Genomic DNA, 14,841 nt, shown 5'->3' with positions numbered 1-14,841 from the left:
CTCTCCTTTTTTTTTTTTTTACATTTATTTAGATTTACATATTTTATATGTGTGTTTTTGTTGTTGTTTTGGTTTGGGGGCTGTATGTATGGATGTATGGGCACTGCTTGAGCCTAGTGCCACTGGAGGTCAGAAGGTGCCGGATCGCCTGGATGGATGGATAGATGGATGGTTGTAAACCACCATGTAGGTACTGAGATAAAAACCTGAGCCCTCTGCAAGAGCAACAAGCGCTCTTAACTGCTGAACCATCTGTCCAGCCCCCTTTGTATTTTCTGATTCCCTTCGATCCTCCACACACACTGTGGGTGTCTCTGTGGTCCTTTCTGTCTCTCAGAACAGCCCAGGCCCCCTTTACCCATAGCCTTTATTGTCACCCAAGTTCTGTGCCACCCCCTACCCCAGCTCCTAGGCTTCCTACAACTGGAAGTCACTCTGTCAACCAAGAGGATTGACTGCCTGCTCTGCGAGCCAAGGACTTGCAGAGATGAACTCCAGCAAAGACAGAGCGAGGTCTGTGCACTGCTCCAGTGCTTCCCCCACCCCTGTGATTGATTGATTGATTGCAGGCTGCTTTCACCCAGCCTCCCGGTGTTCTCTGATGTTCCCTGCTTCCCTGGAAGACCCACTGAGGGAGTCAGTGAGGCCTAGTCCACAGGGGAAGCACCTTGGCACCTCTCCTTCCGGGGTGAGGAAAGGCCTTCCACAAAAGCTGACCACAGGGTCCTTTCAGGCCGCAAAGACTGTCTGCCTGCTGCTCCTGCCTGACAGTAATGCACCCTCCCACTGGGACCATGGCCACCAGTAAACAGAGCCTTCCTTGTGCAGCCTCCAACAGCTGCAGACTGGGGAGGGAGGACAGGCACCCAATGCTCCCACAGAACATTCTGCTTGCTTCCCTGCTCTTCTGGCCGGCTCAGTGCACATCCTCTCTGGCTATAGGCTCCAGGCGTTCTTGTCCTACGGGGCCTTCTTTCTCACCAGCACAGGGGCACTCTTGGTTCATGGTGAAAATCTCCAGCATCTTCCCTTAGCAGCTGTGGGCAGCCACTGTCCTTGCTGAACTTATGCTCAAGAGCCATGGTCTTTTGCTCGGTTATTCATACCTATTGCCCAACTGGGGACCCAAACATCTCCAAGAGAAGCCCTGGCAGCTCTTTGTGTTAAAACTCAGAACTTCTGCTTCCTTCATGGATATGAATGCTCTGGCTTTGAAATTCTAGTGGTTACGTCTGCTGCTTGGCAGCCAAGCTATTCTGCAAGGATGAGTCAACTCAGAAGATACTCCGGGCATTGCGATAACTCTGAGCATGCCCCAAAATGACTTGGTGCACCTCACACACTGTGGGGGTCCGCAGATGGGAGCTTGTCCCACCTTGACTAAGGTCAAAGCTTGAGTTTATTTTTATTGCTCTTTCAAAGTTGTTGACAATAGGTGTGGCTACAAACAAGAGATCCTGACCTAGGGTGTGGTTAATTAGTATTTTGGGTAGAGAGAAGGATCCACTCCACCTGGACCAATGGTTGGAGAACTCGGCTATTCCTTATATCGTGTTAATGAAGTCTATTGGCTCCACCCCCTCCTCTTTTGGGTACATGTAGAAAATAACTGTGGTGGTCCAGTGTTCTTTCTGCCTTTTATTTCTCTCATATCTCTGTTCCTTTTGCTTAATATTTTTTTCTTTTTCTTTTCTTTCTTTCTTTTTCTTTTTTTTTTTTTTTTGGTTTTTCAAGACAGGGTTTCTCTGTAGCTTTGGAGCCTGTCCTGGAACTAGCTCCTGTAGACCAAACTGACTTTGAACTCTCAGAGGTCTGCCAGCCTCTCTGCCTCCCCAAGAGCTGAGATTAAAGGCATGCAACCACCACTGTCCGGCTCTGGAACTAGCTCTTATAGACCAGGCTGGCCTCGAACTCACAGAGATCCGACTGCCTCTGCCTCCTGAGTGCTGAGATTAAAGGCGTGCATCACCACTGTCTGACTCTGGAAACAGCTCTTATAGACCAGGCTGGCCTCAAACTCACAGAGATCTGACTGCCTTTGCCTCCCCCATGCTGGGATTAAAGGCTTGCACCACTACTGTCTGGGGCTTAATAATTCTAATACCAATGCTCCTACCCTGGGACATATGAAGTTCGTCGAAGCTGGTCCCTGACAACACACATGTAGCCCTCCTGAGGCATGTGATCAACAGAACCCATGTCCCCCTTTCTGAACTACCCTTTTGGAGAGGAGACAGGACAGTCGGGTCTTTACTAGAGACTAGCATACTGGTTAGAATGGTAAATATGACCAATAAGATATAGGATTCTGCTTGTCCTGGTGATTTTTCCCTGTGACATTGTTGGTCATAGGGATTGCCTAACACACTTAGTTTTGAAGGTCGTTCATACCAAAAGCTAGAACTACAGAAGCCTGGTTGCTGGACTGGGACAGAGCCCATAGTTGTAATATTCCTTTAAAAAAAAAAAGTTACAAAGCCAGTCATGGGAAGGCCTGTGAATTCTTGCCTTCTGGAGGCTAAGGCAGAATTTCTTTGAGTTGTATTCCAGGTTACAGTTTAAAAGACCCCGCCTTGTATAAACGACAGCACAGAGAACAACTGAACTAGTCTGCTCAGTGGGCAGAAAGATTTATTGGGGATCAAACTGCCAAGGCCATTGTGGGTGAGGGGGAAAAGAGCAAATGGCAGGAAAGAATTGATTCACAACTACCGCCCATGACACAGTTGATTTTGGGGGAGGTGAAGGGAGGTAGTTCCTCGTGAACCAAAAACACCTTAAGAGATCTACTTTTCTTTTAGGCTTGTTTACCTGGCCAAGTCCTTCAGTTTAGGAAAATGTCAGCACTGCCATTTTGAGGGTAGGGGATGCTTTGAACCTGACACATCAGGAAGAAAAAAAAACTTACTGAAATATATAAATGTATTGTTCTCTAAGCGATTCATTACAGGGCAGGAACTTAATTTTACTTCTGTCCGTTTGTTTGTTTGTTTTTCCCTCTCATAGAGTCATGGCCAGGCATGCCTGGCCCTGCAGTCTCCATGTAGCTGTGCGTGCACTTGGAGCGAGGGCTCCAAGGAGACAGGCTCCAGGCCAACTGGTTTCCACAACACGGAGCGGAGCCGAAGGGGCGGAGGGAGGGCTCTCCCGGGAACAAACAGACCCCGCGCCTGCCCAGTGCGTCCCGGGAGGACCCAGCGCCTCCACCGGATCCTATTACTGTTGCTGTTTCACGGCTGCAATCCGCCTCATCTTCAAAGTCCCAAAGTTGGACCGCAATGTGTCCCGGACCGCAATGCCTTGGGCCCTTTCTCTCCCCAGTAGCAGCACCGGGATTCTCAAACCAAACCGAGCCCACAAAACTCTAAAGAGACGCCCCCGCCCTCTCGGGCGGAAGCTTGCTTTCCACGTCCCGCCCGCGCGCTGCACTGCGGCGGTTACCAGGACGCCAACCCAGCGCAGCCAATAGTATCAGGCTTTCGGCGTGCTCCCAGGAGGCAGCCAATGGGACTGCAAATCAATCATTTGAAACACCCAATGAATTGAGCACTGCGGCGTCAGGGCGGGGATTGTGATAGGGAGAACCCTAGTCAGGACTGACCAATAACGAGCGTATATTGTTGGGAAGGCGGGCCCTAGACCACTCGATTGACGGAAAAATAACCAATCATACAAGGGTGCTTCTTGGCCTCGTTCTGGGAGCCCAATCCTAGGCTGGCGAAGGCGGGCTATGAGGGGTATATAAGTGCTGGTAGAGCGTCGGTTGTAGCACTCTGTGCGCCTGCTCCTCCCTGTTTGTTCGTGCTCTGCAGTCGCTCCGCAGTCGCCGCCGCCATGAGGGAGATCGTGCACCTGCAGGCTGGGCAGTGCGGCAACCAGATTGGCGCCAAGGTAGGCGGCTAGGGTTCTGCGGGGACGGCCGCCTGCGGGGACGGTCAGCCGGGGAAGATGGCGGAAGCGGCGACACTCTCACTGCCTCCTGGTTACCGGCGTACTCCGGGCCGGGACGTGGAGCTGGTGGGTGGGGGCGGTGGGGGCGGACCGTGCGCGGCCCTAGGGACCCGTCGCCCGGGCACTTTGGAGACGGGGGTGGGGTGGAGTGGGGGGAAGGGCCTGCCGCACCCATCCGGGGCGGGGCTGCCTTGGAGCGCACCGGCCGCCGTGACTCAGCTAACGCCCGAGTCCCTTGCAGTTCTGGGAGGTGATCAGCGACGAGCATGGCATTGATCCCACCGGCACGTACCACGGAGATAGCGACCTCCAGCTGGAGCGTATCAACGTGTACTACAACGAGGCCACCGGTAAGACTTCTGCCCCGTCCGTCCTCCCGATCACTCCTCCGGTTTGACCACGCTTGACGATCCCCTGTCCCACCAGGTGGCAAGTATGTGCCCCGAGCCGTGCTCGTGGACTTGGAGCCCGGCACCATGGACTCAGTGCGCTCCGGGCCCTTCGGGCAGATCTTCAGACCTGATAACTTCGTCTTCGGTGAGTACGGCGGGGGGTATGGGCGGAGCTTGCTAACCCTGACGCTCAAAGGTCAAGGGGCTGACCTAAAAGTCTCTGCTGACTAGCTGCCCAGGTGTAACACTTTTCTGCTTTCTTAGTTACTCAATCCCTTGGTCGAAAGCAGCTTTGGGAGAAAGGTCTGTCTGCCAGTAGGCTAGTTGCTGGTAGAGTGTGAGCAAAGCTGACCTGGTGGCGGGGGGTCCCCTGTGCTGCCCTTGAAGATTGGCAGAGCTGCCCGGGAGAGTGTATACTGTCTTACTGTCCTACCTCTGGTTTTCGCCCTCTTTTATTTATTTTTTTACGCAGTAGGTTGCTGTGGTGTCACTTTATTTTAGAGGTGACAGTCTCACACTGTTTGGCTTCTTGGGCACATACCTAGTTAGTGACCAGTTGTTTTCTTTTGCAGGTCAGAGTGGGGCTGGGAACAACTGGGCCAAGGGGCACTACACAGAAGGCGCAGAGCTGGTTGACTCGGTGTTGGACGTTGTGAGAAAGGAAGCCGAGAGCTGTGATTGCCTGCAGGGCTTCCAGCTGACCCACTCCCTGGGCGGGGGGACTGGTTCTGGGATGGGTACCCTCCTTATCAGCAAGATCCGGGAGGAGTACCCGGACAGAATCATGAACACCTTCAGTGTGGTCCCTTCCCCCAAGGTGTCGGACACAGTGGTTGAGCCTTACAATGCCACCCTTTCAGTGCACCAGCTCGTTGAAAACACTGATGAGACCTATTGCATTGATAACGAAGCACTCTATGACATCTGTTTCAGAACCCTAAAGCTGACCACACCTACTTATGGTGACCTGAACCATCTAGTGTCCGCCACCATGAGTGGGGTCACCACATGCCTGCGATTCCCTGGCCAGCTAAATGCTGACCTACGGAAGCTGGCTGTAAATATGGTGCCCTTCCCTCGCCTGCACTTCTTCATGCCTGGCTTTGCCCCCTTGACCAGCCGGGGCAGCCAGCAGTACCGGGCCCTGACCGTTCCTGAGCTCACTCAGCAGATGTTCGATGCCAAGAACATGATGGCCGCCTGTGATCCCCGCCATGGGCGCTACTTGACGGTGGCTGCCGTCTTCAGGGGCCGCATGTCTATGAAGGAGGTGGACGAACAGATGCTTAACGTCCAGAACAAGAACAGCAGCTACTTTGTTGAGTGGATCCCCAACAACGTGAAAACAGCTGTCTGCGACATTCCACCTCGGGGTCTAAAAATGTCCGCCACCTTCATCGGCAACAGCACTGCCATCCAGGAGCTGTTCAAACGCATCTCCGAGCAGTTCACAGCCATGTTCCGACGCAAGGCCTTCCTGCACTGGTACACGGGTGAGGGCATGGATGAGATGGAGTTCACCGAGGCTGAGAGCAACATGAACGACCTGGTGTCTGAGTACCAGCAGTACCAGGACGCCACAGCTGAGGAGGAGGGCGAGTTTGAGGAGGAGGCTGAGGAGGAGGTGGCCTAGAGCTGTGGGAAGCAGCTACAGCATGGGAGCAGTGTGAACTCTTTATTCATTCACATCTGTCTGCTAGCCATGTCCACTGTGCATTTGCTGTCCTGTCCTGACATCATTTGTACAGATACCACCATTAAAGAAATTCATAGTGTGTGGCTTCGCCTCTCCAGTTCCTTCTGATAGGCTTTTCGGGTGCTGTTACCAAAAGTCAGTGCGTAGTTGTCCTGCATGGCTGCAAGGGAAAAAAGTCCAGCGCGGTGGAGAGAGGTCAGTACAGGCTCTGAACAGCGGCTTCTCTACATCTCGTGGTTACCCTCTTAAATAGGCACGGAGGGACCTTATTGGCCTTGGGTTTTAACGGGAAGGGCCGGTGGGCACCAGACTGACTGGGTTGTTAATCCAAGACAAAACTAGGACTCTGGTCAGTAGGCCAACAGCTGATTATCAGCAAATGTGGCAGGTGACACAGGACCCCCAGCCGTCTGACCCTGTCATAGGTTCGGTGTCCTTCTGAAGTGGGTATTGGGTCTCGGGCTGGGACTGTACTCACATGGGATGAAGCCCATGTAGAAAGGAATCAGGCCTTGGTTCCGGTAGATGGTGGTGTTCGGCCAGTGGCTCCTGGGCAGCCTTTCACCCAGAGCACAGACTGGGTGTCTGAACGTAAACTGGAGGAAATGGATACGAGCTGACAGGTCCTGTCTCCCACACTGGTGACCCATCTGACTGACCACCCAAACCCCCCTGACCAGGTAGGGAATCAGATCTTGTTAGGATGTGATCAGGCCCCAAGCCTCAACAAAGGGCCTTAAGGATAATACCTGGGAATGGATGCTTACAGGTGGGAGTGGAAGCAGAACTTAGCTGAGCCACCTCAGGTAGACCCATGTTTTCCTACCTGGTTCTTGTCAAACTCATCCATAGCTTGTGTGACTCCATCACGATAATTCATCCCCATCACCCAGGCAAACCGGGGGACAAAGCCAGCATAGCCTGGAGATGGGTGGATGTCAGGGTTCTTCCCTGGCTGCCTTCCGGGCATAATCTACATTCTCCCAGGTGTGCCAGACTGAACATTAGCTGTTGCGCCCTTCCATCCATCCCTAAAGGTTGATTGCTGACTCTTGGGGCCAAACTTAGCTCCACGCGGGAGCAGCTAGGCTGGGTCAAGGTAAAAAGAATTAAGTGAGACCAAACTCTGTTCTCAGGGTGGGAAGGAGCCCAGGGGGCAAACCCTGTTATTCTCACCTTCTCCTCTGGCCCTTGGAACCTCACAGGGAAGAGCTCAGGCACCCAGCACATACCTGAGATGGCCTTGCGTTGGATTAGGTTGGGGTGGTCCAGCTGGGGTAGTCGCTGGTACCTGTCCACATCTAGTGTCTCCTGCGGGGGATGTGGAGGCAGGTACTCATCCCTCCTGCAGTGGTAAAGCTGGAACAGGGAAGTACAAATTACACAGTTTGCACCCCAGTGTGTGTTGGAGACAGAGGACCCATGCCAGGGTGTCTCCACTTACCTGGTACCTCCCTGGGCTCTCCTGAATAGGTGCCGCGTTCTTCCAGGCCTCTTCCCCATACGCCAACAATAGACCTGGATGTCCCAGTTCTCTAGCTTCCGCCTTTCTGCCTGGAGGGAATGGTGGGTAGGGAGGATAAGGCATGAAGTCTGCAGGCAGTGAAACTTGTCTGGATATGTTCTCTACCTGTGGTGGCCCCTGGGTGTCCACCTCCTGGCGTGGGGGCTGGCCCAGGATCTCAAAGTTCTTGTAGGGTTTCAGACCTGTGCAAACAGGGCAGCTTTTGAGCCATATAGGAAGGAGGGTGGAGCCCCAGTGGAGGCAGGGCTGGATGGGGCCCCACCCTGGACCTGAAGCTCACTGGTATAGTGGGGGATGTAAGGCCTTGTCAGGTCCCTGCAGGGAATCCACGGTGGCTTAGGTTTACTGAAGTCCTCGATGAACTTGGGCTTGGACATAGGTGACAGAACAGAGCAGGGGCTCTTCTGTACGCTGGGATCGGTGAGCAACTGCGCCGTGGTGCGGCCATAGGTGTTCCCCACCTGGTAGCGCAGTTGAGGATAGAAACCAGCATAGCTGTGGAGAGAAGCAAGGGAGGTGCCACTCCTGGTCTCTGCTCACTTAGATGAAGTCTGACCAGGCGCCAGGTCTGCACTTCCATCACTGCTATGATTGTTATTCACAGTGAACCCGTACACCCAGCAAGTCTCTCATTCATGTGTATACGTGCTTTGCCTGCGTGTATGTCTGTGGACCACATGTGTGTCTAGTGCCCGTGGAAGTCAGAAGAGGGTGGTGGATGCCCTGGAACTGGAGTTACGGGTTGTTGTGAAGCTAACATGTGGATGCTGAGAACTGAACCTCAGTTCTCTGCGAGACCAGCAAGTGCTCTTAACCATAGAGCCGTCTCTCCAGCCTGGCGCCCAGCCATTCTCAACAATCTCCCTCACCCCATTGATGCTTCCAACAGTGATCAGTGTTGAAAGGCAGTATAGGTCCTTCAGGTTTTTTTCCCTATTTTATGTCCCATGTTGCACTTGGGTCTGGGCAGGTATGCACACACACTTTTCTTTGGAGGTTTTTATTATTTATTTTGCAGTGCTGGAGATCAGATCCAGGACTTTGCATATGCATGCCAGGCACCCTTCCTCTGGGCAATACCTTGTCTGTTTTTGTTTTTAACTGGACTACTCTTATTCCATCTCTAAATCACCTCTTCCTACGGAGAGGAAGTCCAGCATTTGCTCATCCAGTCGCTGCCAGATTGGCCTTGAAAGACAAACTGGCCACCTACTACTGCATTCAGGTTGAGGCCACAGGGAAAGGCAAGGCCTAGGCCTTCATCTGTGCCTTCATCTGCAGCTCCACCTCAGAGTTTTCTCGTCCTAGAGCTCTTCAGCCCTGGTGGTCTCGATTCCACTCGTTGGTAACCCTGGCTTTGGGTCTCTTCAGCATTGGTCCTCAGCCTCCTAGAGTCCAGGCTAAACCCCAGCCCTACTGCTCAGCCCTCTTCCCCAGCCCCCGCCCCTCTCTGTAGAGCTCCCAGCTCTTACCCAGGGATGTAGTGGGGTTCTGGAGTGAAGAGGTTGTGTTTCTGAGTAGCTGTCATTTTGCTTTGACTCCGCCCTTGCTGGTTCAGGCCTTTCTGTGTCCACCTCTTCCCTGAAAAGAGACCTGTTGCCTGGTAACCATTGTGAAGGGGCCAGCATTATGGACCCAGCCATCTGTTAACCCTGTGTGTGCTCCCAATCTCACAGCATCTCTGGTTCAAAGACCAGGTAGGAAGCAAGGCAGGGCATCCTAGAAGGAAGCCCACTCACCCAGAGCTCAGGGGCTAGAATCGGAAGGGGGTGGACCAGATTGGGAAGGGGTGGGCCAAGACCCACTGACAGGCAGTCCTTCCTTCATGGTGGTGCTCTTTACCCTAGTCCTTCTCCACTGATGAAGTCAGCACTGAGTCAGGCTTCCCAGATGACAGCTGTGTGGACTCTCCAATAGGCTTGCTCTCCTGTAGTAAGACATTAATTTCTATACTTAACAAATCCTTGTTCTGCTGGAGAGATGATGGCTCAGTAGTTAAGAGCACTGGCTGCTCTTTCAGAGGACCCTGATTCAATTCCCGTGGCTGCTCACACACACCGCTCTATAACTCCAGTTCCAGGGTTTCTGACACCCTCTCCTAGATATACATACAGGCAAAAACACCAATGAACATAAACAAAAAATTGAAAAAAAAACCTTTCTTCGATTCTTGTGAGATTGCTCAGAGGTAAAGAATGCTCGTCATGTGGCTAGTAGACAGAGTTTAACCCTAGGAACTCAGCAAGGGAGAGAACCTGCTCCCAAAAGTTGTCCTCTGACTTCCACTAATACACTTTAGCAAATAAAGCCCTATTTAATAACAAAAACCCTTTTTTGCATACATGTGCAGCCCTGTCCAGATGTGTGCAGGTGCAAGGCCCAGCGTTGTTTTCTAGCATTCCCGACCACCGCCAAACTTGTCTTCTAAGGCAGGCTCTCTCTGGGGTCTGAGGCTGGCCAGTGCCTCCCCGGCCCTTGCTTCACAAAGCGATGTTTTAATCGTGTGTGCACACATGTGCTATGGCACTTCCGTGGAGGTCTGAGGACAACTTTAGGGCGTTGGTTATCTCTTCCATGTGGGTTCTGGGGTGTAAATTCAGATTGTCAGGCTTGGGTGGCAAGTGCCTTTATCCACTGACCCATCTGAATGGCCCAAGCATGCCACCAAGACAAGCTCGTTCTGTGTGAGCTGGTGATCCAAACCGAAGCCCAAAAAGCATGCGTGGAAAACAGACTGAGCTCTGTTCCCAGCTCGAAGAAAGAGCTTTCTAACCATACAAGTGAATATAACATGGAGGGGAAAAATTAGCAGCTTCTACTCCATGTCAAATCTGCATACACAATGATAGGAGGAGACTAAACCTTGCAATAGCTGTTAGACAGATAAGTGCACAAAAGAGACTTGTGAAGGGCTAAAGAGATGGCTCAGAGATTAAGACCACTCTCTCAGAAGACCCTAGTTTGATTTCCAGGACTCATATCAGGCATATCATGACTCTAGCTACAGGGGAATCCAACACCTCTGGCCTCTGTGGGCATATGCACTCAAGGGCACATACCTACACACACACACATACACACACACACAGAGAATTAAAAATACTAAAGATAGCTTGGGCAGTAGTGGCACATGCCTTCAATCCCAGCATTCAAGAGGCAGAGGCAGACAGATTAGAGTTTTAGGACAGTCAGAGCTACACAGAAAAGCCTTGTCTAAAAAAACCAAAAATAACTTGGGCGGTGGTGGCACACGCCTTTAATCCCAGCACTCGGGAGGCAGAGGCAGGCGGATCTCTGTGAGTTCAGGCCTAGCCTGGTCTACAAAGTGAGCTAAAGGACAGCCAGGGCTGTTACACTGAAAAACCCTGTCTTGGAAAACCAAACCAAACAAAAACAAAAACCTCAATAAATTAAATTCAGGTAATTGCTTCACAGTCTCATTGAAAAAAATCTCTTAAAAAATCTTATGAAATAAAACATTAAAAATTAGCCCCCACACGGGGCTGGAGAGATGGCTCAGTGGTTAAGAGCATTGCCTGCTCTTCCAAAGGTCCTGAGTTCAATTCCCAGCAACCACATGGTGGCTCACAACCATCTGTAAAGAGGTCTGGCGCCCTCTTCTGGCCTTCAGGCATACACACAGAATATTGTATACATAATAAATAAATAAATAGAAAAAAATTAGCCCCCACATTAAAATGCAAATGTAAACACAAATGTTTGACAACAAAACAAACTCATAGCCTCTAAACACAAAAGTTGTACGGAATCAAGTTAATGCTGACGTATGCTGGTAACGGAGGTTTCTAATGTGGGTCTCTGAGGTACACCTTCTGGAGCACAATTTGCTTACAGAGCACGTCTAAACAAGACACTGCTCCCCCCACCCCAATGAGTGCTCTGAAACTCATTGTGGCGGGGACCAGAGGTGTCTTAGCAGCTGAGAGCACTTGTTGATCTTGTAGAAGATCCGGGTTCAGTTCCCAACACCCACATGGTAGTTTCACAGCCAAATGTAACTCTACTTCTAGGCAAATCTGATGCCCTTTACAGACCTCCACATCACCAGGCTTGCATGTGGCACACATACATACATATGAAATCAAGAAAAGATACATGTTTGACACCATCACAGCTACATCTGTTTGCTTGCTTGCTTGCTACACAGCCCAAGCTGGCCTTGAACTTGTAGCCACACACTTGCCACAGCCTCCCAAGAGCTGGGATTACAGGTGTAGGCCATCATGGCCAGCTCCTCAGCAGTATGAGTGTGTATTCTAGAGGCCAGAGGCTGATGTTGGGATTCTTTCTCAACTGCTCCACACCTTCATTTGTCTTTGTTTCTTTTTTTTGTTTTTTGTTTTTGTTTTGTTTTTCGAGACAGGGTTTCTCTGTAGCTTTGGAGCCTGTCCTGGAACTAGCTCTTGTAGACCAGGCTGGCCTCGAACTCACAGAGATCCGCCTGTCTCTGCTTCCTGAGTGCTGGGATTAAAGGTGTTTCGTTTTGTTTTGTTTTTGAGATATGGTTTGTCTCACAGATGAACTCCAGGCATGGTTTCGAGGCACACACCTGGATTTTATGTGGACACTGGGCATGCAGCTTAGGGTCTTATGATGGCATAGAAGGTGCTTTACTTACTGAGCCATCTATCTATATCCCCACAGCAGAATTTATTGCCGGGAGAAACTGGAGTCACCTAACCGGCAACAAATCCCTACACACCAGGTACCTTAACACCATCAACTGTGTTCTCAATGGACACTGCACAATGCAGGAGAAGGCTCCCTTTGTCCAAATGAAACGTGTTTCCTCACGTCTCCATCCATCTATTCAGAAGAGTGCCAGTCAGGGCCAGTGCTAAAGGGAGCGTCCAGGAAGGGCCTCCAGAAAGGCCCGGTCCTGATAGAAGAGGGCTGGGGGAGGCTTTGTGGATAAGGTATGTATTGTCTGAGCTCTGCCTAGGAAGAGCTGGGACCAAGGTCAGGGCTGGGACAGTCAGACCAGTCAAAGTCAGAGGCCACTCTGCAAGGGCCTTAGTGCCCAGACGGGTCATTGCTCCTTCAGGCTCAGTAATCCTTTGTATATATATATATATATATATATATATATATATATATCATCCTGGCACAACCCAGTTTGTCTAATACATTCTGGCCTTCTGGCCGCCATACCTGCAGGCAGAGGCAGAAGACAAGCGCTTATAACTAGCCTTGAGTGAACTGGCCTGATCCTGAAGCCAGGCCTGAGTTACTCAGCTTTGTTTCCCCGGGCCAGGATTTGCTCCAGGGGCAGCAGCTCCTCCTCTTCCTCCTGACTGTCTTTCTCCTATTAGCTGGTCCTCACTCACACACCTAGCCATGCTACAGGACTTGGCATGGTACTCACAGGCCCTGCCCCCTGGTCACCTAGCATGGGGCCCCAGACCCCCCAGAAGTACTGCTAGAGCAGATGAGCTCCCAGGAGAGGGGAAAAGGGCTGGGAGACAGGTTAGAGCCCGTCTGGACCAAAGCTGACCTGGGTGACGGTCTCAACAGGTAGTGAGAGGGGCAGAGGATGGAGGCCCTGTAGGGGAGCCCCTCCTGATCTGGACTATGTTTCTTTCCTAGGGAGCTCCCAGCAACAGAGGGGAGGGGCATACCCAACAGTGAGGTCACAGAGCCCAGCAGTGCCCTCTAGCAAGAGAACCCCAAGACTCAGAATGAATTTTGACCAGAAGGCTGTGAAATTCCTGGCAAATTTTTACATCAATGGAGGCAAACACTGGACCCGGGGGCCCCTGAGTCAGCAACCTCTTCATCCCACCCAGTAATTTCAGAGGGTGGTGGGGAAGCGGGGACTAGGGTGGAAAGGCCACTAAGAAAGGTGGACAGTGGCTGTTGGCTTCCTTGCAGGCCAGAGGCTGCTGTTCTATGGTGGGACCAGGAGCTTGAGGCAGTCTGGGATGAGATGTGGCTCCCAAAGATGAAGAGGGCCCCAAGTGGCTTCAGAATGGCTGCCCCCAAAGAGCCCTCAGCTTTCTGCACAGGGACCCTGAAGGAGCTGTGTGAGTGAGATTCTCGGCTACCTCACTCCCGTCCCAGGCCAGTATGGGGAGGGATAAGAGGAAAGCAACTTTTGGGGAAGAAATGGGTCTAGAGTTTGCTTTTCGTACCAGTCCTGGAACGACGCCCTCCAATCCTGACTGACCTGGATGTCCCTGGTCCCACCGCGTATGAGGTGCCCAGTGCGTCTCTGCGGGAGTCCTCTCCACATCCCCATTACAGCATGGGCCGCAAGTACCCTGGCCGAGGTGCATGTTCCCACAACCCTGCCTATACCTGGGGAATGGGGGCCTCCTGCCCCGAAGACCTCCCCACCAACTATCCACCCCACTGCAGAGGGTGGTGGCCGCAGGGCATGGCAGACCTTGTGGTTCCAAAGTGAAAGCCCTTTCCTGCAGAAGACCGACTTCGACCAAGAGCGAAAGGTAGACGCTGTGTAGGGCCAGGTAGAGGAAGGGTGGGAGAAGATGGTTAGGGGACGCCTTGTGGAAGATGGGGGTGTTGCAGGTGAGGAGGAGACGAGGAAAGGAGGGGTCAGGGGGCTTGTGAGAAAGGCTTGAGGGAGGAGCTACGTGGCTGGGCCTGGTGATGGGCTGACCCTGGGGATCAAACACAAAAACACAGGTCAGGCCTGGAGGATAGGGTAAAGCTGAGCAAGGAGGCTGCAGCCCCAGGTCGCTTTCTGACTCCTCACAGTGGCCATCACCCGCCGAGTACAGGCCTCTGAGCCAGCCTGCCTTCCCGGCCTTCAGCTTTGGACGCCGACGCAGCTCCGCTGTCAAGATACCAGAGAGTCATTTACGTCCAGGGATGCTACGAGCCCGAGGTCCCGCTACCTATGCTCCACTCTTGACTGCCTCACAGCCCTCTGGCGAGAAGCGACCCAGCCCTAACACCTATAACATCCTTCCTGGGTTCCGTATGCAGAGCACACGTTCGCCTGCCTTCTCCATGAGTCGCTCCCCAGCGTTTGTCTCCTGGGCCAGCTCCTGTAAGGAGGCCTAGGAAAAGAGGCTTGGTCTGCCTGAGGGTGGAGTGGGGCTTGGGGCGCATGAGGATGGTGCGGTGGTAAGGACTAGGGTCAGCTCACTTTCTCTGCAGCCCGAACCCCAGGTCCGGCTGCATACTACGTGGAAGACTGCTACAATTCCCGCTTCCCGTCTCCGCCTGGAGTAGTCATCCAAGGAGTGCGCAGACCCAAGCGGCACGACACAGGCCCCTTCTGCACACTGTAG

The 14,841-nt window shown here is 52.3% G+C and overlaps 3 protein-coding genes across 4 annotated transcripts; 2 read left to right on the top strand and 1 right to left on the bottom strand.

Annotated features, from left to right (window-relative positions):
- Nucleotides 1–3,735: 3,735 nt before the first annotated feature.
- Nucleotides 3,736–6,120, top strand: Tubb4b (tubulin beta 4B class IVb). Its single transcript, XM_075985371.1, has 4 exons — nt 3,736–3,891; nt 4,193–4,301; nt 4,378–4,488; nt 4,916–6,120. The coding sequence occupies exons 1-4, from the start codon at nt 3,835–3,837 to the stop codon at nt 5,974–5,976; spliced, it is 1,338 nt and encodes a 445-aa protein (XP_075841486.1). The 5' UTR covers nt 3,736–3,834; the 3' UTR covers nt 5,977–6,120.
- Cimip2a (ciliary microtubule inner protein 2A) lies at nt 5,844–9,092 on the bottom strand. Of its 2 annotated transcripts, none has more exons than XM_075985372.1 (7): nt 9,037–9,092; nt 7,845–8,059; nt 7,484–7,746; nt 7,272–7,398; nt 6,866–6,960; nt 6,518–6,635; nt 5,844–6,199 (listed from the first exon to the last, which is right to left on the bottom strand). In XM_075985372.1, exons 1-7 carry the CDS (start codon nt 9,090–9,092, stop codon nt 6,111–6,113), a joined length of 963 nt encoding a protein of 320 aa, XP_075841487.1. In that variant the 3' UTR covers nt 5,844–6,110. The 2 variants fall into 2 exon arrangements, with proteins under 2 accessions (XP_075841487.1, XP_075841488.1); XM_075985373.1 differs by having other exon boundaries at nt 7,272–7,350.
- Nucleotides 9,093–13,263: 4,171 nt separating this feature from the next.
- On the top strand, nt 13,264–14,841 carry Stpg3 (sperm-tail PG-rich repeat containing 3). Its single transcript, XM_075984419.1, has 6 exons — nt 13,264–13,370; nt 13,457–13,608; nt 13,720–13,854; nt 13,943–14,031; nt 14,303–14,597; nt 14,708–14,841. Exons 1-6 carry the CDS (start codon nt 13,264–13,266, stop codon nt 14,839–14,841), a joined length of 912 nt encoding a protein of 303 aa, XP_075840534.1.

This window comes from Microtus pennsylvanicus, chromosome 9 (genome assembly GCF_037038515.1).
Source record: "Microtus pennsylvanicus isolate mMicPen1 chromosome 9, mMicPen1.hap1, whole genome shotgun sequence".
In the NCBI taxonomy this organism is placed as follows: domain Eukaryota; kingdom Metazoa; phylum Chordata; class Mammalia; order Rodentia; family Cricetidae; genus Microtus; species Microtus pennsylvanicus.
Note: the sequence above shows the minus strand (reverse complement) of the source record. Positions and strands in the feature narration are given on the sequence as shown.